At 35.5% G+C, this 26777-nt stretch overlaps 2 protein-coding genes across 7 annotated transcripts; both read right to left on the reverse strand.

The window, feature by feature from the left end:
- Positions 1–6551: 6551 nt before the first annotated feature.
- On the reverse strand, positions 6552–9311 carry LOC137833956 (uncharacterized). Its single transcript, XM_068642026.1, has one exon. The coding sequence runs from the start codon at positions 9309–9311 to the stop codon at positions 6552–6554; it is 2760 nt and encodes a 919-aa protein (XP_068498127.1).
- A 12523-nt stretch (positions 9312–21834) lies between these two features.
- Positions 21835–25999, reverse strand: LOC137835127 (uncharacterized). 6 transcript variants are annotated; one of them, XM_068643480.1, is made up of 9 exons: positions 25873–25999; positions 24378–24983; positions 23912–23989; positions 23746–23823; positions 23580–23657; positions 23414–23491; positions 22294–22923; positions 22158–22202; positions 21835–22057 (listed from the first exon to the last, which is right to left on the reverse strand). In XM_068643480.1, the coding sequence occupies exons 1-9, from the start codon at positions 25891–25893 to the stop codon at positions 22040–22042; spliced, it is 1632 nt and encodes a 543-aa protein (XP_068499581.1). In that variant the 5' UTR covers positions 25894–25999; the 3' UTR covers positions 21835–22039. The 6 variants fall into 6 exon arrangements, with proteins under 6 accessions (XP_068499581.1, XP_068499577.1, XP_068499578.1 ...); XM_068643476.1 differs by lacking the exon at positions 25873–25999 and adding an exon at positions 25560–25798; XM_068643477.1 differs by lacking the exon at positions 25873–25999 and adding an exon at positions 25498–25718.
- Between the last annotated feature and the right edge of the window lie 778 nt (positions 26000–26777).

Genomic DNA, 26777 nt, shown 5'->3' on the forward strand with positions numbered 1-26777 from the left:
TGAAAAAATGTTTAAGCTAAAAAAAAGATATATTACACTGGTTATTACTCATAACCAGTGTAATATATGTTTTTACCCTATTTTCTTGCCTGCGCACTCACTCTCCATTCGCGTTATTCTAAGTTTTCTTGCTCAAGAGTTCATTTTGCTTTTGCAAACGTTGCTGCCACCGCCGCTGCCTCCACCGCTCCCCCTACCGCTTCTCCCTTATTTCGTTCTTTTCATTGTTAGAGCATCCACACCAAACGATATTCTTCTGTTCACGCTTCTCTGCTATTTCGTTGCCACTCTTGTCACTGCTCTTGTCGCCACTCTTGTCGATGTTGTCATCGACTCTGATGTCGCCATATTGCCACCACAACTTCGTTCACATGAACGCTCTAGGTTACTTTTTTATTTTTAAATATTTTAATTTTAATTTTAATTATTATTTGGTTTATAATTATTTATATAGATCATTAGTTTTATTATATTGTATTTGAAATATTAATGATTTTTTTACGGCAAGTGCACCGCGTTGTGAAGAGTAATAATGTGTTCCCAAGTATGAATATCAAACCCACAAGGAACAGTTGAATAATCAAATAAAATATTCACTAAATATAAAACAAAATAATAAAAAAAATTTGAAAGTTGTTATGATGACAATTATTAATAAGAATACAAGTCAAAGAGTTTGTTGTTTCAATTGGAATAGTAAGGATTGGGTTTGATCTTTCTCACTCTTTTGTATTTTTGATTAGCATGAAAATATTATGCTCTTTGATTGATATTGATACCCGTATAAAAATCATTTATATCGATTTCTTGCATATAAAATTATTAATATGCTTCCTAAATATCGATTCCTCACATATTTATAAAAACAACTTATCCTTAAGATCATACATTGATAGCAATTAACATTTAAAATTTATTAGCATTCAAATATGTTAAGCATTATCATTTAGGTTAAAATCTTAGAAGTACTTTCCAGTCAAATCCAAGATTCTAGATCATGGTAAACCAAGCATTACAAAAAAAAAAAATAATACCAATTATCAATCAAGAATAGAATATTGTGTTTAGATATCACCTCAATACATAAGAGTTTGAATAGATTACTCTCAATCCCAAATGGTAGAATTAGCCACACATGATGACTATTACAAGCAAGGAGAGCAAAAAAAGAAGATCTAGGATGTTTCTCCTTGACAAATGTCTCCTCTGATGTTTCTCACACCTCCTATTCTCTCAATTGGGTTACAAGTCACTCAATGGTGTTTTCCTCTCAATCTTGCACACTAGGGTTGTGCCTTAAGGCCCCTATTTAACCTAAATTTTTTGGGCTTAATTGGATTCTCGCTCAAGCGAGATTGAGCTCGCTTGAGCGAGTAAAACATTGAAATTAACCAATGTGTTGGAGCATTCTTGCTCAAGAGAGAATGGGCTCGCTTGAGTGAGATGCTCTGATGCTCAGTTGGGGTTTTGTGTGCTTTGGTGCATTTCGAGGTCTTCTAGCTTTCCTCTTTTAGCTTATATTATTCTCCTTTTGCCCAATCATCTCCATTCTCCCCTAAAACCCTAAAATTAACCCAAAATTTGGGAAAAAATTGTTCTTATTCAAATAAAAAACACAAAATATGTAAAAAGGTATAAATTCATAAATTAGGGGTTATTTTATACTTATTTTAACAATTAATACTCATAAGTGTCTATATTTTAATATGAAATATTATTGAAATTTGGCACTTATCAAATATAATGTATTGTTTTAAATTGGGTAATTGTTATATGTTGAACGTCTTGGTATTGGGTCTAGGGGTGATCGACCCTCGGCAATGTTGAACGCTTTCGTATTGGGTTCGAGGTTTAGTATGTGACTCTGAAGCATATATAATACAGGTTGGGATCCATAACTGGTGTTATATGTCCCTTCTAGAGCACATATTTTTGAATATTTTATTCAGATTTTGTTACATATTACACCGATTTTTACAAGCAGTGTTATATGTAATTGACATTTTACCTCGGTGATGAAACTGATGTTATATGTCTCCTAGAACAGAAGTTATGTGTGTTTTCTGCACTACTGGTTGTGTTTCCAATAATCTTCTTAGAGAAAAAAATGTGAAGTGTATTAGCAGACTAGGAAAGGCTTAGTATTTGAGTGATCCCCAATGATCCATCTCCCTTTCTTGTGAACCTATATATCTAGTGCATTTAGCTAAGTTTTTCTCTTTGGAAATTGTTCTAACACAAGCTTTCAACATGTCTAGACATTCTTCTCACCATAGTTGTAGTGACTCTAGTTCCTCTAAAAACATTTTGAAACAAATTTCAAAGGATCTACAATCACTACAATTATGGAGACTACAAGATGAGAGACGTAGAGGAGAAGGAAAACATGAAAAAGACTCACATCTTGCAGTCCTAGAGGAGGAGTTGAGAATGTTGAAAGAGAAAGATGACATCATAAATCAAAAATTTAAAAAGAGTCATTCTCATAGGAGTTCTAGGTTAGGTGACTCCCCCTCTAAAGAAGGGAGTCTTAGGATTAATGATTATTATCAACAAACACTTAGAAAACCTAGAAAAGAGAATAGAAAATATGAAGCCATAGTTGACTTACCTCACTTTCATGGTAAGGAAAACGTTGAAGTCTACCTTGATTAGGAAATGAAGGTAGAACAACTATTTGTCAATCACCAAGTAAGTGAGGAAAGAAAGTACCACTCTATGCTTTCAGAGTAATGCAATGTATTGGTAGACCTCCCTTAAGAGAGAAAGACACCTCCATAATGAACCTCCAATTTTTGGAATGATTTTAGGAGTGCATTGAGGCATCACCATATCCTTTAATACTATAATGGGGAGCTTATGGATAAACTCCAAAGACTCCATCAAAAGAATATGAGTGTGGAAGAATATAGGAAAAGGATGGAGTTATACATGACGAGGGCTGGAATAAGGGAGGAAGAAAGCATAACACTTTTTAAGTTCTTAAAGTAGACTTAGTCTTGAAATTAAAGATAAAGGGGAATTGTTTCCTTACAAAGATTTGAATGATTTAGTCCAATTGTGTATCAAAATTGAACAACAAAATTTAAGGAAAGGATTAAGTCATAGAGACAGTTCTTACTCTAACTCTTATTACAAGAAAGAGTCCAAGAGGGAGGGGGTATAAAAAAGAAACACCAAAAGAAAACCTTCCTAAGGATCTAGTTTAAGGAAAATAAAATTTTGAGCCTAATTCATACATTCAATCTAGGGATATTGAGTACTTTAAATGTCTTGGTCGGGGTCACATAACATCTCAATGCCCCAATAAAAGAGTCATGATCTTAAAGGGTATAGATGAATATAACATCTAGGATGAGGAAATTAATTAGTATGTTGCATTTATTGATGAGAGAAGTGAGGCTTCGTATCCATGTGAGGGAGATTTATTGATGATTCATAGAACCCTTAGCAATCAACCCAATGCTCAAAAGGAATCACAAAGAGAGAACATTTTTCATACTCATTGTAAAGTTTTATAAAGTACATGTTCTCTCATTGTTGATTGTGGCTCTTGTTGCAACTATTGTAGCACCAAGATGATTGAGAAACATAATTTGACAGTCATTCCCCACCCTAAACCTTATAAACTGCATTGGTTGAATGAAGATGGGGATTTGACTGTGAATAAGTAGGTGAAAGTCAAGCTTTTCATGGGCAACTATAATGACAATGTTTTATGTGATGTAGTTTACATGGAAGCTTGCCATGTCTTATTGGGGAGACCTTGTCAATTTGACAAGAAAACCATACACAATGATCTAACCAACGAGATTACTTTCACTCATAAAGAGAATAAGTTTGTACTTCTTACTCTAACACCTTCTAAGGTACTGGATAATCAAGTACAAAGGAAAATTAAAATAGAAAATTCAAAAAAAATCTAAAAATCTAAAAGTTGTCCTTAGGGATGAATTTGAGGCGTGTGAGAAGAGTGCTCATTCCGACAAGGTCATTCAGATGGAGACAAATTTGTTGAAAAAAGAAATAAAAAGAGTCATCTTATCTGAACAACCTCATAACCTCATTCTTTGTAAATGATCCTTTACATGCATTGCCACTTTGTCTGAACCTAGTATTCTACGTTCTCAAGTCCAAAATCTTTTAAAAGAATTTGATGATGTATTCCCTAAAGAAGGGCCCATTGGGCTTTCTCCTTTTAGGGGTATAGAACATCAAGCCTAGAGGACTAGAGAACAATTTGAGGTACCAAGGTCATCTCGAAACCATGCTTCTTGGAAACTTTCCAAAATTCGACATAGTCACAACACCTCGGCACCTCGATTGTCAGAACAACGCATGCATGAGATGAAACCAGATCTTGACAATGTAACTAATTAATGAGTAATGCATACTAAGCACTTTTCATAACACAATTAGCAACACTTGGGCCTTACTGGACCACACCTAATCATCCATACTAAGGCCAAAGACAGCCACTATAAATAGGTAGCATCCCCTCAAAGTGAAAGGTAATGAAACTCTAATATCTTAAGACCCTTAACTCGTGCTAATATTGACCTGAGCATCGGAGTGTAATCGCAGATACTATAACCATGTTAAGACTTGAAGATTTTTGAAGACCTGAATATCTGAAAGTTTGAGAAGTCGAGGATCAAGAAGGACACATGTAAGAAAAATCAGGCTCCATAAGAACACTTAGCAAAGGTGATGGCATTTTCATGTGTTCTTCTTGAATCAAAGTAGTGAAAATGATGCGGAAGCAATGGATGAGTGAAACAAAGCCCTCCTAGGAGTTGTGATGGCTTTGAAGGTGCATGATGAGTATGGTTTAGAGAGGTTCGGCCAGCTCTATGGAGAAAGGTGAAAGGAGTGAAGTTTATAGCCTAGATTTCTAGGAGAAGTAAAGCTAGTGCACAAAATGGGCAGCATAACAATACTCAATTAAACTTGAAAATACAAGGTGTAGGCTCCTCCTTTTATAGGCTAAGGAGGACCATAATGCAACCCTAATGCTAGCCAAATGAAATGTAAATGTGAAGCACATGGGTGCACATGGCACATGGGTGCACATGGGGAGGGGTGTGTCTAGTTTTCATGCTCACCCCCTCCATGGTCTTTCTAGAATGTTTCACACAAATATGCTTTCTACACTACTCTAATTACTAAGCACCCCTAATGGGCCTTTATGTAACAATTACAAAGGTCTTCTCTTCCCAAAACCGTAGCTTTGACCCATGTGTATGTGAAGCTAGACGGTCTAGAAGGAATCCTCATCATGGCCTAGACGCTCCTTATGTAGCCGCTCCTCATCATGGCCTAGACGCTCCTCTTCATGGGCTAGACGCTCCTTTTTGAGTCTAGACGCTCCTCATTATAGGCTAGACCGTCTAGTCTTGGAGGCTTGGCTTTCATCGTGTGGTGAGCTTGGGCCCTCCTCCATCAAAAGGGGTGAAAAAAAAACATACTAGACTAATTTTGAACCGTATTGGCATGAAAAAAACATGAACTATTTTTAAGAAAAATTTAAATGGTGTATTCAAATCAAACTATTTTGATAAGGTGGTTCAGTTTGATTAGTTAAAAGATTTGTTTTTCAAGCTTATAACGGTTTGGCTAAAGCAAATTGTAAAGTAGATTTTCATGTTAAGAAACTCTTTGGAAGAAGCTGCAATATAATGAGATATTACTTGCTGATATGGCTCAATGGACAAGGCGATCTAAATAATTTTGTTGATCATGGTTAAGAGAGTTAAGTGACAAAAGCTGAATTATACAGGTTTCACCTCAAACAAAGAAAAAACCTCACATTGGAGACAACGGAAAAAGAGAATTTTCTTTGTTTTGATCCAATTACTTCTAGGTAATTTACTTTGCTTTCAATGTTCTTTTTTGCTAAATATCGAACCATGTTGTCCTTAAGTTAGTGGAATCTTACGAATTTGTCTTTCAATATTTAGCTGCAGCATCTTACTCTCACGTTGATATTTTTGGTATATTCAAAAGCTTTTAACTTTTGTTAGGTAAAGGGCTAGAAAAAGTTGTTGGTTTTTAAGCAGAAAAATAATTTTAACAGAATGCCAAATGTAATAGAAAATTTAAATATTAATAACGTTCCAAACTTTAAAACAATCGATAACATCCTTGAGTCTAAATAAAATAAGATCGATGTCCTTGCTTCAATAACATTCTAAAGATTAGAAATATAATTAACAAATTCATAAAAACTAAATTACCCATTTTGAAGCAACAAATATTAAGGCATATATTCAAATATTTTGATAGAGTGTTAGGAATCAAATTTTCCGTAATTTGAAAAAATTATCTAGAGAATCAATATGATCCAAGTGTGTGACCTACCAAAGAACTGTATTTTGTATTGAAAGTTTCTCAGCTGACAAGTCCTTTTACTGTAACAAAATTTATTTTGCATACACTATATATATATTGCAACAACACAATTTCATAGACAAAATACATGAAATTATAAATGGCCTAATCTTGATTCCACATGATTAGAACATTTTCACTTTGGTGTCAAAAAGTGCATTTTACAAGTTGGTGGTCTCTACTTCAGCTTCTGATTCAGCCACCACAGGAACCTTTTCATAAACCTTAAACCCTTTGAGTTTTTGAGGCAGAATACAATGAGCACCCAAACGTTGCTGGAAGTAGATAATGACAGCAAAAATGATACCTCCCAATGGAATGGCAATATCCCAAGAAGTGGAGTAAAAATCTGCACTTGGATCTGCATAGATGTATGATCCATTATCTAGTTGAGCATAATTATGAGTCCGGTAAAGATCATAGGCATGTGGCAACAGCCTCACAAAAGTAGTTCCAAAGTAAAAAAAACATGAAAGAACATTCTCCCTCGTGTTAGAGAACAGATTCAGAATGATCTGTGGCAAGAGAAAGCCATCCAACACCAAACCACCATAAGATTTTAAGTTCTCCCAAGATGAATGATGTTGGTTCACTGAAGTAATCACAGGAACCTCCCCATCTGTCTTCAACTTCAACAGCAATGCAATCAATAAGCCAGCAGCATACAAGGGTAGAGTGACATAAGAAGCCTTCCTCTCAGCAATCCAGAGGCTTTTATTGCTTTCATCACTCTTTCTTGATGACCAAGTTAATTGAAGGAGTCGGAATTGCAACAAGAAAGCTACCATGGTGATTAGCCTTACAGCTATTTCATTCACTTCAAGCCACCCAACAATTCCAAACACAAAGTTTTTGTTGTTAGGATTTTGAGCAAGAAGTGCTTCAAAGTTAAGAACAAGGGGTACCATGTGGCCCAAAGTAAGCAGTGTCATCATAACAAGTGAGAGCAAAGGGAGCACATTGGGGTGTTTCTTCACATGGTAGATCTGCAAGCCCACAAAAACACATGCTAGAGTAGTAGATATCAGAACCATGATGGTCTCCATATCCAGTCTCCAAACTGCCTTTGCAGCTGCTTCACTGTAAAATGCAGCTGAAGATAACTCCAAAGTTTTGAAGTAAAGAGGATCTGAATTTTTGCGTGTGCTTCCAATGCTTCCCTTAATGAAGATTCCATTGTTTGCATCCAATGGTGGTAGCTGAAACTTCACTACAATCTCACAATCCACAGAATGAGCTGTTGGTATGAGAGGGTTTGAGAGAAGATCACGGCAACCTACCATACACAAGTTTCCTGCTCCAGCATCATAAATTCCTTCAGCTGAAATCCTCCCTGAAAAAGAGGACTGATTAAGCAGGGAATTCTTGACATTGGTTGAATTAAACCACAGTGAGATTTTGTAGCTGATATTAAACAAGCCACCACTGCTGAGTTTAACCTCAGTAGCGTCTATCATGGAGCTTGAGACATTGTTGACAGAGGAAGAGACCTCATCACCAACAGCCAAGGGAATTGAATAACCCCAGGCTACTCTTTTGTTGGACTCAATAACTGCCATGTCAAATCTCAAGTCATAAGAATAGACATCTGGATATCTTTTCCCCTTGTTCTTCACAGGCTTGTGTGTTGGGCATGACTTCTTAACTCTTTCTAGTTGGCTATACTCATACTTAGTAGCTTGAAAAATTCCCACCCTACCATCCTCTTCATTTCTAAATGTTATCCTCTTGAAGTAGCTTGTATCGTCAGAACTCTTGTTGCTCCAAATTTGGCCAACTAAGCTACTAGTGCTGTTGATTGACCAAGTTGAGGGGAATCTCAATCTTAGTCTTATTGAGCAATCACCCACATGAGAACCACCCAAGGATGATTCCTTGGCCATGATATGACAAGCCACTACACACAACATGCCTTTCTTCTCATCCCACCATCCCTCCCCTACCAACATAGCTTTGGGATTGAAACTTTGGCCAATCCAATAATCACTAGTATTCAAAAACCTCACTATAACCCGCAACCTATGTTTGTTGTCGTCAGCAAGAGAACATTCAATGCCTTTTAAAGACATCAGAGATGGCAGTTGACCAGAACTCTCACTAAAAGGAGTGCAGTTCTTTGAAGAATTGCACTCAGGAGAGAACTCTAATTGAAGCCGTCTAATTTCCCTTGAAAGGGGACGTGAACAAAAACTCAATGAATTCAATGAGAAACTGTCCTTTGCAGCATCACTCCCAGAAGAGAATTCATTGGCAACTTCTGTGGAATCCAAGGTATAACTGTAATTCCCTTTTGGAAACAGCAGCACAGAAATGGGTTCAAAGTAGCTGTCATCCTTTTGAGAACTCAAGCTCTCCAAACTTCCACTAACCAAGATAGTGATATTGCTTACACTCAACACATTATCAAGCTTAAACACAATATCCAGATTAAGATGCTTACCTTCCTTTGAATAACCACTTCCTGTCCCTACCATGCAAACCTTCCCTGAAGACTCAGACCAGAACCCTTCAAGCCTGAAGCTTACATGCCTTCTACGGTAGCGATGTTGACGCCCATACCTTAATCTGTCACCATAACTGAAGTTCCCTGCAGGGTAGTAGTAACCCATGCTGGAGGCGAGTGATACAGAGCATTCAACTTTGAACAAGTCAGAGGACTGAGTGGCACGTATGTGAATTGGTTGGAGGGTCAAGTATTGGTACAAGGAACTTCCACCATCGATGATGCTACCACCTCCTGTGAAGTAACCTGTGTGATGATCATCAAAAGGGAAAGAGTTGCGGGTGAGTTCAGTGGCAGTTGACTCTTGAACTATGGAACCACAGTGGTCTTTGTAAGGCGGCTGTGAAGCAAAGGAGGAGACATGGCTGAAGGAAGACACGATAAGAAGAAAGAAGAGGGTGGAGAGAAGAGAATCCATGAACATGATCGAAGGTAGAGGAACAAAGCGGAAATTCAGTTCAGTGTTACATATAACAAGTTAAACTGTTCCTTTAGTTCAGTTGTTCTTTTGGTTCTAATATCAAAAACCAGTCACAATTTTTCCTTGAAAATTATAAACTATAAACTGACAAAAAAATTGTTCAGTAGTTAAAGTTACTGTTCTAGTATAAATACTAAAACTTAAAACAAAAACAAAAACAAAATCAAAAAGAATATAAAGTCATACAAGTTTTTTCCTTTTTCTTTGAAAAGTTCTAGGAAGTTTCTGAGTTTGGACATTTAACAAAACGTATTAATTGTTCATAATGGCTTGGATGGACCCACTTTCGCAGTGTTGTGTGGAGCATTCATGGTCAATGGAGATATGATGATTTATTTTCATTTAAGAAGGTAGATTCCCACTTGATTTTTACTTTTTTTAAAGGAGGGTTTGGGTGGAATTCTAAACTCTTGTCAAAAGATCAATGATGTAGTAATCTCTTGAAATAGATAAAAATCATGTAAATTCTTTTAACCATATTATTATTTAAAATTTATTAAAAAAATATAAGAAAAATTGTGAATCTTATATATTATTCAAAGAACTTCTCAAGTAATTTTATATTTTTTAATAAAAAATTGTGTTGCTGGCCAATTTTTCTTATAATTATTATTTCTTTGGTGCCGCACCATTCCAATATATGTTGTCTCTCTCTCACTAGAAGGCATTTTTTGTGCTCAAGCATTGACTTGTCTAATGCCCTCTTAAACCACTATTAATTGATTGATTGATTCTTTTAAACATGTTCCTTTCCTAATAAAAGTTAACTAATATAGTTTAAATTAATTTTGTGAGTTTAAATCAAGTTTAACATATTATAAGACTCATTCATGGTATAATCCACTTACCAAATTCAATTCAACAATATTATGTGATAGAGTATATAAAAAAGTCCTAATTTTACATTAACTAATAATAGTATTAATATAGAGAGAGATAATATTTATATATCTACATTTGATTTTTTAAGATTAGGTTTGAACTTATATTAGTGGATAGAATGGACCAATGGATTAAATTTGGAAATTTTGTTTCTTGTTTTGTGACCAATTGTGAAGTAAGAGGACAAAGGTGTTGCCGGCAATTTCCATAAGTGACAATGAAGTGATGATGTTATTGGATATTTTATAATATTTATTTCTGGATATTTAGGAAAGGAAGTCTTCTTGTTCAACCCCACAAAGACTTGGAACAATTCGTTGGATTTGTTTGGAAAAAAAATTATATGAGAATAAAAAGAATTATTTTATAAATTTAATTAATTTATGCTTTTTACCACTTCTTTAAAATTTTATCTTTTCAATTTAGGCATAGTCTAATTTTAATTTATAAAAGAATTCTTTTTATCTTCTTTTTTGCGAAAATTCTTATGAAAAATTTTCTAAATAAATTTTTAATGTAATCCAAAAGAGGGTCACATGTAGCTTTAATATTTTTTTGAATAAATTTGTAGTGCTAAATACCTTTATAGTCCATAAAATATTTAACAAATAAAGACTATTATCAAGAAATATTGTGTTACATATTTTGATGGTTAATTTTTTTTTACATATTTTATTTTTTCTATCTTTTTGGATTCTAAAAAAAATTTACCAGTCTTTTATGTATCTTATTTTTATCCATCAAAATAAACTTTTGTTGACTTAAATCTACTGTATATTTCACTTTTTTTATTCTTTTTTCATGTTTATTTCTTCTACGGTTTTATCCTCCATCCAACTATGACTATTTATATGATTATTATGGACTCATTATTATTGGGTTGGATTAGCGTTTAGATCATAAATAATAACACATTACCTATTGTTTATTCATTGGTTAGGCTTTTTAATCTTCTTCTGATCTTTAATACATTTTTAACAAGTTGGTCGACACAAATCGAGTACCGAAGCCTCTAGTATTCGTTTGGTTTTGATCGATACACTTGCTCCCCAAGCTCAAGAGGTTTAACCTGAAAAGTCTAGATGTAACCATTGCGCTTTTCGAGGTGGGATGTGACGTTGGCTAGTGGTGAACTACATTCCAAACTTAGTCAACAAAGTTTTGAAGCAGTCAATAGAGTGTGGTGGGGGAGTCTTGTAAGCCAACTCAAGGCTCCTATCTTCAACGATGTTGGGAACACTCGGCAAAAAACAACGTCGTCTGAGGTATACAAACTCATCTGAGTTGTGTAGACGTCCATAAGCTCATCAAGGTCGGTTGTCCCATCGTAATTATCGATGTTCAGCCTTTCCACATGCGTGGAAGTTGTGCTCCCATTATATAATTGGTAAAAGGATGTCTTCTGGTGACCTCTTGAGTCCCGGTCGTGTAAAAGGACTTGTTGAATCGAGACTCCTCCACTCTCTCTTGGGACGAGTGGATGAAGGATCCACCAAAGTCTTAACATAAGGAGGACTAGCACGAGATGTTCCAGCCTGATGGTCAGGCTTTAAGGATGGGGTAACCTCGGTCAGTTGCTTCTTCATTTCTTCATTCTTCTTTCGGAAAGCTTGAATCTCTTCTTCATTCTTGCGTTTCATCTCCACCATCTCTCTGTGCAAAGACATCAACAATGTCATCTTTTCAGCATCTGACATCTTCTCACTGACCATGTTCCTTATTGACACCATTTGTTCTTCTCTTCTTTCAAATTCTCTCGGCCCGGCTATGGGTGCCAATTGTTCTCCTCTAAAAGGAGATTGAGAGAACTATTACCTTCTACCTTTGATCGGTCGGTCACTCTTTCTCCTTCACTCAACTCACCAATTTCTCCTCCACCTGGTCAACCTTTGATCCTTCACTTCAGTCAACTCCTTCCTTTGTGTAGGCTCTCAGTCAAGATGACACCTGCAAAAGGTGCTCCAAAGATCAAGAAAGTATTTACTATTCAATGTTCGGTATAATTAATGTGCGATAATGACGTACCTCTTCTCGAAACTTGTGACTATTTATATGATTATTACGGAACCATTATTATTGGATCAGATTAGCATTTGGATCATAATTAATAACACATTACTTAATATTTATTCATTATTTAGGCTTGTTAATCTTCTTCTGATCTTTAATACATTTTTAACATTTCGGTCAACACAAACTAGGTACTAAAGCCTTTGATATTCGTCCGGTTTTAACCAGTATAGTTTCCAGTTCTATAATCTGAAGAAAAAAAAAACACTAAAGTCTAATTTCTAGTAAGGGAAGCAAACATTCCAAATTTCAAAAATTTTAAATTTTACTGTTTTAATGATTTTAGGTTTTGCCTTTAGCCACATCAGTTCCTCCCTACCATATCACGGTTGTCAAGTGGTGTATATTATTGTACATGTTGGTTTCAAGATACAAGGACAAAATCATAAAATGTTACAAATTTACCAATAACAAACAAACAAGAAAAAAAAAGTACAATACATAGACATTGTTAGTTGTCTCTATTGATTTTGGCTTAATCCCAAGTCCCACATCGGTGAGAATTATTTGAGGAGGGAGTTTGAGGGTTATAAATTAACTTCTCCTCCTTCATTGTTAATATCCCAAATTTGTAATATCTTTTCCCACGTTAGTAAAAGCGGTTTGTTTCAGGTGTGTTCGAAGATTAGGCTAAATTGGCCGAAAGATGTATCCAGAGTTTCGGGCTCCTCGTCATCAGGTCGAGGTTCCTGGTATCCATTTTGAAATTGGCGGTGGAAATATTTGATGGCACTGGACATTTCAGCATGTGGCAAGGAGAGGTCTTGGACTCTCTTTTTCAGCAGGGACTTGATATTGCTATTGAAGAAGAGAAACCAGAAGAGGTAGAGGAGAAAGACTGGAGCATCATAAACCGGTTGGCATGCGAAACTATTCGATCCTGTCTGTCCAGAGAGCAGAAGTATGCTGTAAAAAACGAGACTTCTGCACACAAACTGTGGAAGGCATTAGAGGACAAGTTTCTGAAGAAGAGTGGTCAGAACAAGCTTTTGATGAAGAAAAGGTTGTTCCGATTTGACTACCAACAAGGTAGTACTATGAATGCACACATCATTATGTTTAATCAATTAGTAGCAAACCTGTTGAATTTAGATTTGAAGTTTGAGGATGAGGATTTGACTTTGATGTTGTTATCATCTCTTCCTGATGAAGTTGAACATTTGGAGACTACGCTCCTTCACAGGAAGGAAAATGTGTCATTAGATGTTGTTTGTTCTGCTTTATATAGTCATGAATTGAGAAAGCAGGATAAGATGAAAACCAAATCAACGACATCAGAAGAAGCATTGGTGGCAAGAGGTCATCAGCAAAGCCAAACAAAGGGGATAAGAGGGAGGTCTAAGTCTAAAGGTTGAGCCGTTGCCAAAGATGAGTGTGCTTTCTGTCATGAGAAAGGACACTGGAAGAAAGACTGTCCAAAACTGAAGAAGAAAGGGAAGGCTCCGCAAGATGCAAATGTTGCAAAATGAAAAAGTGATATGGAATCAGATATCTCTTTAATTGTCTCACTTTCAGCATCATCGTATCTAGATGAGTGGATATTAGACTCAGGTTGTACCTATCATATGTGTCCCATTCGGGAATAGTTCTCTGAATTTCAAGAACTTGATGACGAGGTTGTTTACATGGGTAATGATAATCCATGTAAGACAGCTGGGATAGGTTCAATCAAGCTGCGGAATCATGATGGATCCACCAGAATTTTGCGGGATGTACGGTACGTGCCAAAGTTGAAGAAGAATCTCATCTCATTGGGGGATTTAGAATCTAAAGGCCTAGTTGTGACAATGCGAGATGGAATTCTTAAAGCAACTTCAGGAGCACTGGTGATGTTGAAAGGCGTGAGGAAGAACAATTTGTATTACTATCAAGGTAGTACAATGGTGGTGATGGAAACCAAGTAGAGGATGCTCAAGCCCATGAATCCCAAGCCCAACAAGGGGCCCAAGCCCATCAAGGGGTCCAAACCCAACAAGGGGCCCAAGCCCAACGAATTACTAGGAGCATGGCAAGAACTTTGGGTCAATTATTGAGATGCTTTATTTCCGGAAATCCAAGGGCTTGGGAGGATTTACTACCTCATGTTGAATTTGCCTATAATAGAGTAGTAAATTCCACCACTAACCATTCTCCTTTTGAGGTTGTTTATGGGTTTAATCCCCTCACACCTCTAGATCTTCTTCCCATTCCTGTACTTGATGAGGTGCTATGCAAAGACGGTTTTGAAAAGGCATCTTTTATTAAAGATTTGCATAACCGCATCAAGTTACAAATTGAGAAGAAAGTTGGTAAGTATGCTGACACTGCCAACCAAAGGAGAAAGGCTTTAATCTTTGAGCCCGGTGATTGGGTTTGGCTTCATTTGAGAAAGGATAGATTTCCTTCTCTAAGGAAGTCCAAACTTATGCTTCATGGTGATGGCCCTTTCCAAGTCATCAAGAGGATTAATGATAATGCCTATGAGTTAGATATGCCCTCTACTTATCTTGGTAGTAATTCTTTCAATGTTACTGATCTCACTCCTTTTGCTGCAGGTTTCCCAAATTCGTGGACGAATTCTCTCCAACCCGGGGAGTATGATGGAAACCAAGTAGAGGATGCTCAAGCCCATGAAGCCCAAACCCAACAAGGGGCCCAAGCCCAACGAATTACTAGGAGCATGGCAAGAGCTTTGGGACAAGAGTATAATAAGATGGCTCTTCTTATTTCTTTTGTAGAATAGGGGTGTGAATGTAATAAAAAGGTGTAAGTAGTAAGGGAGTATAGGGGGGAGTGTAGATAGGAGATTAGGAGGTGCCAAACTAGGAAGGAAAGTCACACTTCCTTCATTGTCTAGATTGGCGCCGAATTTCATTGCATTTGTGTGTCATTTAGCTTGCATTTTCAGCACCTCTTAGGCTATAAATAAGGTGCTTCTCTTTGTATTTTTCAGATTGGAATTTTATAGTAGAGAGACTATACTCAAATTTGGAGAGAAATTGTGAGTCTTGAGTCTTCTTCTTCCTTTGCCTTATCTTGTGAGCTATGGTGAGCTTCAAGTGGCGGCACTCCATCACTTATCTTGGATCAAGGAACCAAGTGGCGTGAAGTGTTCTTCCAATTCTCAAAATCCAGCAAACTCCTTCTATAAGTGTTCTTCCTTCATGTTCTTTCAATTCCATTCGGTAGATTAGCTTTGTTTGTTGTTTCTTTTCATTTCTACCGTTTGTTTTTCTGTTTTCCAGCTTTGTTTCTAGTTTCTGTTCGGTGCAGTAGTTTATTATTTCATTTCTGTCCAGCTTGCAATTCTTGTTCTTTATTTCTTGTGTTTTGATTCCATTTGACAATATATGGACTTCCATATGAGTCTTGGTTGGTGCTAAGTCTTGGTGAGTTCTTGAATTAGAACATTGATCCAATTCTAAAGTAAGGTGCCATTTATGACCAGCTCAAGTTGCTCCTAAGAATGTCAAAGAATCATGTATTCTTGTAGTTACATTCACATCAGGTGGGGACAGTAGCGACAACAACTTCTAGCACTAAGAAGGATGCCGAGGCTACGAAGTTGTGGCATATGAGGTTGGGACATGCTGAAGAGAAATCCTTGCAAATTCTTACCAAGCAGGGATTGTTGAAAGGTACAAAGGCTTGCAAACTTGAATTTTGTGAGCATTGTGTTCTGGGAAAACAACGAAGAGTGAAGTTTAGCACTGCAATTCACAATACCAAGGGTATTCTGGATTATGTGCATTCAAATGTGTGGGGACCTGTCAAGACTCCGTCAATCGGAGGTAGGCATTATTTTGTCACTTTTGTGGATGATTTTTCCAGGAGAGTTTGGGTGTTTACTATGAAGAACAAAAATGATGTGCTTGGAATTTTCCTTAAGTGGAAAGCTCAAGTTGAAAACCAGGTAGGAAGGAAGATTAAGGTTCTCCGAACAGACAATGGAGGAGAATACAAGAGTAATTTGTTCCTTAAGGTATGCCAAGATTGTGGCATAGTTCGACATTTCACTGTTAGAAAAACACCACAGCAAAATGGGGTGTCGGAGTGTATGAACAAGACACTTGTGGAGAAAGTTCGTTGTATGTTGTCTAATGCTGAGTTAGGCAAAGAGTTTTTGGTTGAGGCTGTGACATACGCTCAACATCTCGTCAATCGTTTTCCATCATCTGCTATAGATGGCAAAACCCCGTTAGAGTTATGGTCTGGAAAACCTGCAACTGATTATGATTCTCTGCATGTTTTTGGTTCTATTGCATATTATCATGTGATTGAATCTAAGTTGGATCCACGGGCAAAGAAAACTCTTTTCATGGGCTTTAGTCCTAGAGTGAAGGGATATCGTTTGTGGTGTCTAGAGGCAAAAAAGACGATTATCAGCAAGGATGTTACCTTTGATGAATTTGCCATGTTAAAGAAGGTAAATCCAGAAGGAGCTGATAGTACTTCGCAACAAGTGGAGTTTGAGTAGACAGTGGTGATCCCAGCACGAAATACCACAAGTGACTCTCCTATGGCAGAAGAAGATTCAGATGAGGAAGAGGTTCCTACCCAAGAATCTTAACAACAATCAGCGCCAATTGAAGTTAGAAGACAGAGATGAGATATTCAGAAGCCTGCTCGTTTCATGGATATGGTTGCCTATGCACTTTCAATTGTTGATGACATTCCATCCACTTACCCATAATCCATCTGAGTTCAGAGAGTGGTAATTGGGCAGGTGCGATGGAAGAGGAGATGCAGTCTTTGAAGAAGAACAAGACGTGGAAGCTGACACAATTACCAAAAGGTAAGAAGGCAATTGGGTGCAAATGGGTATTTGCAAAGAAAGAAGGATTTCCTAATAAAGAAGATGTTCGCTACAAGGCAAGGTTGGTTGCTAAAGGCTTTGCTCAAAGGGAGGGAATTGATTATACTGAGGTATTTTCTCTAGTTGTTAAACATTCCTCCATTCGAATTTTGTTGGCCTTGGTAGCAAAGTTGAATTTGGAGCTAGCTCAACTTGATGTAAAGACTGCATTCCTACATGGTGATTTGAAGGAGGAAATCTATATGACCCAACCAAAAGGATATAAGGTTGCTGGTAAAGAAGATTGGGTTTGTAAACTTAGCAAATCGTTGTACGGACTGAAACAATCTCCGAGACAGTGGTACAAACGATTTGATAAGTTCATGAAGGGTTAGAAGTATAAGAGAAGCAAATACGATCACTCAAAGAGCGAAGTTGAGATTGACAGGTTAAAGGCTGAGTTGAGTAAAGAGTTCGAGATGAAGGATTTAGGGGAAGCCAATAAGATTCTCGGCATGGAGATAAACAGGGACATAGAGAGGGGGAAACTTTGGTTGTCACAGAAGCAGTATTTGTATAAGGTACTACAACGTTTTGGTATACACAAAGATACAAAACCTGTAAGTACCCCACTTGCTCCTCATTTGAAATGGAGTAGCTGTTTATCTCCGATGACTGATGAAGAACGAGAATACATGGCGAAAGTCTCATATGCAAATGCAGTTGGAAGCTTGATGTATGCAATGGTGTGTATGAGATCAGGTATTTCACAGGCTGTGAGTGTTGTTAGCAGGTACATGCATGATCCGGGCAAGGGTCATTGGCAAGCTGTGAGATGGATTCTACTGTACCTCCAAAATACCTTAGATGTTGGATTGGCATTTGAGCAAAATGAATCACTTGACTAATGCATAGTTGAATATTGTGATTCTGATTATGCAGGTGATTTGGATAAGCGATGGTTTACAACTGGCTATTTGTTTACTTTAGCAAAAGCGCCAGTTAGTTAGTTAGAAGTCTACCTTGTAGTCTATGGTGGCTTTGTCTACGACAAAGGCAAAGTATATGGCGATTACAGAGGCTGTGAAGGAAGCAATTTGGCTTCATGGGTTGCTTAAAGACTTGGGAGTTGGTCAGAAACAACTTGAGTTATATTCTAACAGTCAGAGTGTTATTCATTTAGCAAAGAACCAAGTATTTCATGCACGGACGAAGCACATTGATGTTCGCTATCACTTTGTGCATGAGATTCTCGAAGAAGAGGAGATTATTCTCCAGAAGATTCACACTACGAAGAATCCTGCAGATATGCTCACCAAGGTGGTTACAAGGGTCAAGTTTGAACACTGTTTAGACTTGGTTAATATCTTGCACATTTGAAGTTGGCGCTCGGAGGCGCAAATTTGAAGCACCACATTTTTGTTATGTTTTGAGAATATTTGTATTAGGTGGGACTTGAGATTAAACCAAGGTGGAGATTTGTTGATTTTGGCTTAATCCCAAGTCCCACATCGGTGAGAATTATTTGAGGAGGGAGTTTGAAGGTTATAAATTAACCTTTCCTCCTTCATTGTTAATATCCCAAATTTGTAATATCTTCTCCCGCATTAGTAAAAGCGGGTTGTTTGAGCTGTGTTCGGAGATTAGGCTAAATTGGCTGAACTCCGTTAACAAGTTTCGGGTGTATTTTTTTCTCTTTATCTCTTTTATTATTCCGCTCTATTTATTAGTATTATGTTGATTTCTCTTTTGTTATAGTATTCAATATTATTTGTCAGGTAGCTCTGTTAGTGTTCTGTTTTAGTGGGAAAATTACCTGTTTTTCCCAATAGTCTCTACTTATGAATCAGTAATAACAGACACCTTTTCATATACCTTAGACACTTTGAATCTCTGAAGCAAAATATAATGAGCAACAAAACATTGTTGCAATATGAAGTTTGGACACGTCCCTTAAATGGTGTGTTCATGTCGAACACGTGTATCGGACAATGACAGGCGTACAACACTCGTATGACACGTATCAGTGAAGTGTCCAATTCAAAAAATATTTTTTGGTCTTTAACAATTCTAGCACAATTCCAACACAATTTTAAAAAAGACAAATATATTAATTTTTAAAAAACTAAAACTTATTGTATAATTTTTATTATGATTATAAAAATAAGGAACAAACCAACCATGGAAAACATCTTTCTAGCAAAAAAAAAAAACTCAGAAATACTTATTCACATAATTTTAATTGTCAAATTATATAAGTCATAATTATATAATATATAGATTTATATTTCATGTTCTACCGTTTAAAGATTACACATATCTAAGTGTTTGTGTCTCTTTCGTCTCCGGTGTTCCTATCAATGTTGGTGATTCATATTGTAAGTAGATAATAATGGCAAAAAGGATACCTCTCGATGGAATGACAATATCCTAAGCGATTGAGTAAAAGTCTTCACTTGGATTTGCATAGTAGTATGGACCATTATCTAGGGGAGCATCAGAATGAGTCGTGTAAAGATCATAGGCATGGGGCAACAGTCTCACAAAAGTAGTTCCAAAGTAAAAGGAACATAAAAGAACATTGGCTCTTTGAAAATTATTTTGAGTTTTTCAAGACACATAGTTACTTGCTATAATCTTTGTTGTGATATTAAATTAATAATAAACAATTCTTTTTTTTAAGTTGATTATAAAAATCAGTTTCATTTAACATTTTTAAAAATTAATGTCAATTTCTTTATTTATTGTTGAGATATTAGTAATGTTTTAATTCCATATGTGTTCATTAGGAATGAGAGCAAAGGCCACTATATCATCTTGAAAGAAGAGCATCTTGAAACAAGAATATAAGATACTTATTTTAAGTATTTTTTTATAAAAATTCTCATGTTAAGCATCACTATGAAACTGGATATTTCAGTCAGGCTGACACTCTTAAGTATCAACAATCATCTATCACCGCATGAAAAAAGTATTATTAAAAAAATTAAGAAAGGAAATACAAACAAATATGGAGGGATTAGAGTAAGACCCATATATAAAAAACCTAAGAAAAGCCATACTTAGGTAATTTATACCTATTAATAAATAATTCTAAGAAAAAACTAGATGGACGCCTATTATATTAATGAAATTGTTCTCCATTAATAAACCCTAAATTAACAAGTTATTCAGGAAATGCAATACCTTCACGAAAAATGCAAGAAATCCTAAACCTGATTTTTCACAATAATCAAGACAAGTGTTCCACCTATTACGAAGAATCCAATGAACTTTAGTCTTAGTAGTAAATGCAGCACAAACTAAGACAAAATCACATTCAAGCCATAAACTAGTAAGACCCATCTTTTTAGCTTCTTCAATGACATGTATAACTCCATAAAACTCAATAACCAAAGTAATTTGAATATCAAAGAAAGAAGATAAGCTACCAATAAACTCTCTCATACTCACACGGATAAACCACAATACTTATTTGAAGTGAAATGTTTAAATAAAGTAATTATTTGTTTGGAGAAACTTTTCATTATCGGAGAGATATGAGTTGATATTGCAATTTGTTTAAGAAAAAGAGTAATAATATTTTGAAACCTCAATAAATTTATACAATAAGTTGATATTTACTATTTTGTCCTTTAAAATTTCCTTTATTGGAATATAATTAAATATAGTTATTTGAAGATGATATCAAGTTAAAACCCACATTTTACATTTTTAATATTGAAAACAACATCAGAGATGCCCTTATATGGGTTAAAGCTTAAATGAAACACTTTGAAGTAATCTATTTAATATTTTTCTAGGCTTTTGTAACAAGTTTGGAGCTAATGTAAGGGTGTATTCCTTTATCCATGAAAGTTTTTCCTGCACCCCATTATGGTAAAATAATCAAATGTCTCATTTAATTTATCTTCATTCTGAAATAATTTTTCCAGAACACACTTCGAAAAAAACTATTCTATAAAACACATTCCATAATGTATTATATATATTTTCAGAAAGTTTATTCCAAAAATCATGTTCCAGAAAACGTTTTTGAAATTTCTAAAAAAGGTTTTCCAGACTACATGAAAATGTTATGGAAAAAGCTTCTGCAAAAAATAATCTGTGGAAGTCATTAAAAAAAACGAAGATAAAACAAACTTTTAAAAAAAATTGATGGGATGCCGGAAGATTTTTGATAGGTGCCTAATGTAAAGAAACCCTAAACCCTAAAACAAAGTAAAAAAAAAATTTCCCATTTCCTTTTAAATAGAAAAAGAGTTGAAACAACCATAAATTAAAGCAAACTTACTAGCTAATAAATAAGCAAGAAAATTAATTTATTTTACATGTCAAACGCATTCTAACATAATTTACACGTAGAAGCTAACTTTCTCAAACACACTGCATTGCTAGATAAACTTATTGAAAATTAAAAATCATGAATGAGTCTATTTATCAACTTAAACACGGTCTAAAAATTTCAATATATTTCAACCAATAATAAAATGTGTCTGACTTCAAACAAACAAACAGTTTGTAATTGGTTTTCATAATTCTCAAAATAGGCCAAAAGTTTGAGAATGTATCTGACTTCAAACAAACAGGCCAAAAGTTTGTAATTGGTTTTCATAATTCTCAAAATAGTTTAGACACAAGAAAATTTCCATAATCCATTGCCATTATCCATATTCAGCGAGACTCTTGTATTCAAAACAAAAACATAAAACTCAAAAAAGAACACGCCAAATGTGAATTAACTACTTGTGAGTTAGCCATCGTATTGAATGAGATTTTTTGCAGTTGAAGGATTTACAAAAGTATCCGTAAGAGCAGGGGAAATTCCAGACAAAAGTTAAAAACTTGTCACAAGGCACATCACGAAGAAGTTCCATAGGCCTCCCTACAAACCATATTCACATAGTCCTACTCATGAATACGATTATCAGTGGAATTATCAGGTTTCCGGTTCAGCCTGTGAAAACAACTTAACCTATTCAGTATGTACATTTAAAGAAAATATAATATCAAACCATATAGTAGAGGGCAGATAAAACTTCACTTATGACACTTACATTTGAATCATCAATACAACCCATAGCAGGTTTTGTGGGTTCAACCTGTAAAAATAAACTCAGTCTAGTCAGATTGACAGTGTATTTATAGACTCAAAATAGAGAATACAGATATATATCAGTAAGGATTTCTCACCAAAAGCTTCTTTGAACCTGCCATGGAGGAATCCAAATCCTTCAACACAATAGCTGGCAGTTGATCAATGTCCCAACCAACAACTTTGCAGATGACCTGGGCATAGGCCCTGTGAGCTCGCTTCCTTTTTGTTCTAAGTATGGAAGTGGAGTGCTGAATCAGTGCAATGCTATCCTTAAACCTCTTCCATACCTTCTTCCGTATACCTCCACAAACCAAACAATAAAAATCTCCATCCTTATGATTATTCTCATAGTATTTCCTCAAGTCAGCATCTTCTGCAAACACCTTTTCAAAGAACTTGTACTCCTTACATTCTTTAGAATCATAACTATCTACCAACTCATCTTCCTCCTCCTCATCTTCACTCTCAGAATTAATATCATCTTTGCCATCTTCGTCACTGTCATAACCAGCATCACCAACTAAAAACTTCCGGCAAGATGCTAATGCTTTGTGCTGCAATTGCAGCACTGCCACAGCAGCTTGCTCTTCTGCTGATAGAGAATAAGTGAGAGAAGAGGATTTGAGGTCATTAAAGGAAGGCCATCCTGAAGCTGTAGAAGATAAACCAGAATTGGGCCTTTCAGATACCCATCCAGCACCAGCAACCAGAGATTCATGTGATTCCTACAATCAATTTTCATTAGTAACAACCAGTAATAAGTAAACAATGTGGGAGTCGGGATTTGCTAGCACCCAATACTAGTATTCCTTTGCTTTTCTGATTATCAGAAAACTGAAGTGTAGCCTAACACAGGTTGTGCAAGGTCAAGAAAAGTTTACACTATGTTTATAATAGTGAATGGTGAAATAAACATCAACCTTTGAAGGAGCACTAAGTTAAATCTTTGCCTCAGGGATCAATGCACTCCTCCTGTGTATCTTGGTAACTATTTATCTAGTATTACATAAATGTTTCAACCTAAAGAAGAAAGACCTTATGTTTTACATAGGTTATCTTATCAAGCAGCAATTTTTCCCTAAATAACATGATAACCATGAATAAAAACCAGAAAAATACACATAGGAGGATTTCAAAATGGAGAAAAACAAAAAGTGTAAAGGTGCACGCTTCTATTTAGCATTCAAATTTTAAAAAAGACTGCCGTTGTCTCACCTTAACTATTTCTCTTCCATTTCCTGAACTTTGTTCTGAGACCTTTTCATCTAGATTATCACCTTCCTTCTCAAAACCCTACAGAAAGAACCATCAGAACCATGCCAAAATAATTTTACCTATTCGCATCACTATGTACTCATAAAAAAGACTGCCGTTGTCTCACCTTAACTATTTCTCTTCCACTTTCTGAACTTTCTCCTGAGACCTTTCCATCTAGATTATCACCTTCCTTCTCAAAACCCTACAGAAAGAACCATCAGAACCATGCCAAAATAATTTTACCTATTCACATCACTATGTACTCATAAAAAAGACTGTCGTTGTCTCACCTTAACTATTTCTCTTCCATTTTCTGAACTTTGTTCTGAGACCTTTCCATCTAGATTATCACCTTCCTTCTCAAGACCCTACAGAAAGAACCATCAGAACCATGCCAAAATAATTTTACCTATTCGCATCACTATGTACTCATAAAAAAGACTGCCGTTGTCTCACCTTAACTATTTCTCTTCCATTTTCTGAACTTTGTTCTGAGACCTTTCCATCTAGATTATCACCTTCCTTCTCAAAACCCTACAGAAAGAACCATCAGAACCATGCCAAAATAATTTTACTTATTCACATCACTATGTACTCATAATTTATTTCAAGCTTTTTTATTTTCCTTAAAGAGGCAGTATTGATACATAAAGATAATTAACCTTGCTAACATTCTAAAAAAAACATTTTAGAAGCTCCCTCGGCCTCTTTTATGCCATCCATGATCTATTTCAAAGTTAAAAAACCATGCAAAAGCAACATGCAATCACAAAAATATGCAACAAATATACTTTATTTAAACTCAAAAGCAGATGCAAGATTTTTGGGTTCAACCTGTAAAAATAAAATCAGCCAAGTAACCATTAACAATGTATTTAAAGACTCAATAAAATATACAGATATATTAATTAGGATTGCTCACCAACGGCTTCGTTGAACGTTCCAAGGAGGAATCCAAACCCTTCAACACAATAGCTGGCAATTGATCAATGTTGCAACCAACAACTTTGCTGATCACCTGTGCATAGGCCCTATGAGCTCGCTTCCTTGTTGTCCTTAGTATGGCAGTGGAGTGATGGATTAGAGCAGTGCAATCCTTAAACCTCTTCCATACTTTCTTGCCTATACCTCCACAAACCAAACAATAGAAATCTCCTTCCCTATGATTGTTCTCATAGTATCTCCTCAAGTCACCATCTTCAGCAAACACTCTTTCAAAGAACCTATACTCCTCACATTCTTTAGGGTCGTAATTATCTACCCACTCGTCTTCATCCTCATCATCACTATCATCTTCACCACCATTAGAAGCAGCATTGCCAACTAAGAACTTCTGACAAGCTTCTAATGCTTTGTGCTGCAATTGCAGCACTGCCACAGTTGCTTGCTCTTCTGCCGATGGATAATAAGCAAGAGAAGATGATTTGATGTCATCAAAGCAAGGCCATCCTGAAGACGTAGCAGAGATTCCAGAATTGGGGCTTTTACATACCCATTCGGCATCAGTTACCAGAGATTTATGAGATGCCTACATTTAATTTTAATTAGTAAGTAGTAACAACAAAACAAGATGTAAATATATGCAGGAGTTGGGATATGCCAACACCCAATATTAAACTCCATAGCTATTTCAACTTTTACAAAATTGACGAAAGTGCAGCCTACCACAGGTAGCGATGGTAGCCATGAGGTAGGAATAACCTTCATCGTTTTAAATTTAAAAAAGCTACCTTTTAAAAGCTAGCTCTTTATATTTGATCTAGCAAGCATGTTCAGGAAATTTTCACACTATGTTCATAGAAGTGAATGATGAAGTTTTGAAGGAAAATACAAGTTCCATTTCTTGTCGCTTTGCCACAAATCCAAAACTGCAAATCTTCCGTAATGCTTTTACAATTTCAACCAGGAGAAGAAAGACCTTAGGTTTTTCATAGATTATCATATAACAAAAATTTATCACTAAAATAATTAATTAGCTGACAGCATTACAGCCGCAAATTTTCTCCAAATAATACCATAATTTGAAACCACAGTTGTCCCACCTTAACTACTTCTCCCCCATTTCCTAAACTCAGTTTGGGGACCTTTTCATCTGAATTCTCACCTTTAGCATCAGAACCAGAACCATGCAAAAACATTTCAACATCTCTCCATCACTATCTACGCATAATTTCTTTCTTGCATTTTCTCTCCCTCCCTTAAAAATACTGAAGTTCATAAAAATAATTAACCTAGCTAAGATTCTAATGAAACCCTTTTAAACCCTCTTCCATGATCATCAAGATGTACAAGTTTACAAACAATTTTTGTAACATTAACATTGTGGTTAAAAGTTAAAACCCCACAAAGCCAACTTATGCAATCACAAAACATGCAACAAATATGTTTCAATCAAACTTTAAAACACCATTATTTACCTCTGGGTCAGTTGGCTCCATCTCCACAGAGCAGAAAATTGACTGTGAAAGTGAAACGACGTGATGGTATATACTATACACTCTTTCTTCTACCCAAACTTTTTTTACAAATACACTCCTTCTTGGGTCTTGTCCTAACGATAAGGAGGCCCATTTGGCCCATCCAAGTTCCCACTTCTCTTTTACATTTTTTTCATTCAATAATTAAATTAGTGCTATAGTATTTACAAAAATACAAAGCAGTTGTTAATATTTGAAATATGTAATGTTTCACATTAAAAAAAATGTATTTACTTGAAAACAAAATTCTATTGTCATTTTGATTTAAGTGTATTTTTAGTTATATGTACTGTAGCTAGGTGACTTTTGCTGCACAGGTTTGGATTAAGTGATTTTCTTAATTATGTGATTTTACTATCTCTGTTCATTTTAACTTCGAAATTTAATGAAATTTACTAATATAGTTGGATGATTGAAAAAATATACAAAGTTAATGCATATGTTGATGTGTATGTAACATGATGTGGCATAAATAAAGGTGAGTTTCATATTATTTTTAATTTTTAAATTAATATTAATAGAAACGCAAGCCCATATGCTTATGTGTGTCTAATTTAATTGATAATAAAAATAAAAATATGATTAAAATTAATTATTATATAAAATTGATTAAAATATATTAATAAAATTTACATTAAAGTTATAAAAAATTAAATAAATATAAAATAATCATTACAATACATTTTTTATTAATTTTTATAATGTTATAATTATATAATAAAAACCCTTGCAAATTTCTATGGAAATAAAAAGAAAAATTACAATGAAATATAATATATATATATGTAAAGGAGATAAGTTTTGGGATATGATTTTTCCGTCGAAAAGGAGACTAATCTGATTTC

Source organism: Phaseolus vulgaris, chromosome 5 (assembly GCF_000499845.2).
Source record: "Phaseolus vulgaris cultivar G19833 chromosome 5, P. vulgaris v2.0, whole genome shotgun sequence".
NCBI lineage: Eukaryota > Viridiplantae > Streptophyta > Magnoliopsida > Fabales > Fabaceae > Phaseolus > Phaseolus vulgaris.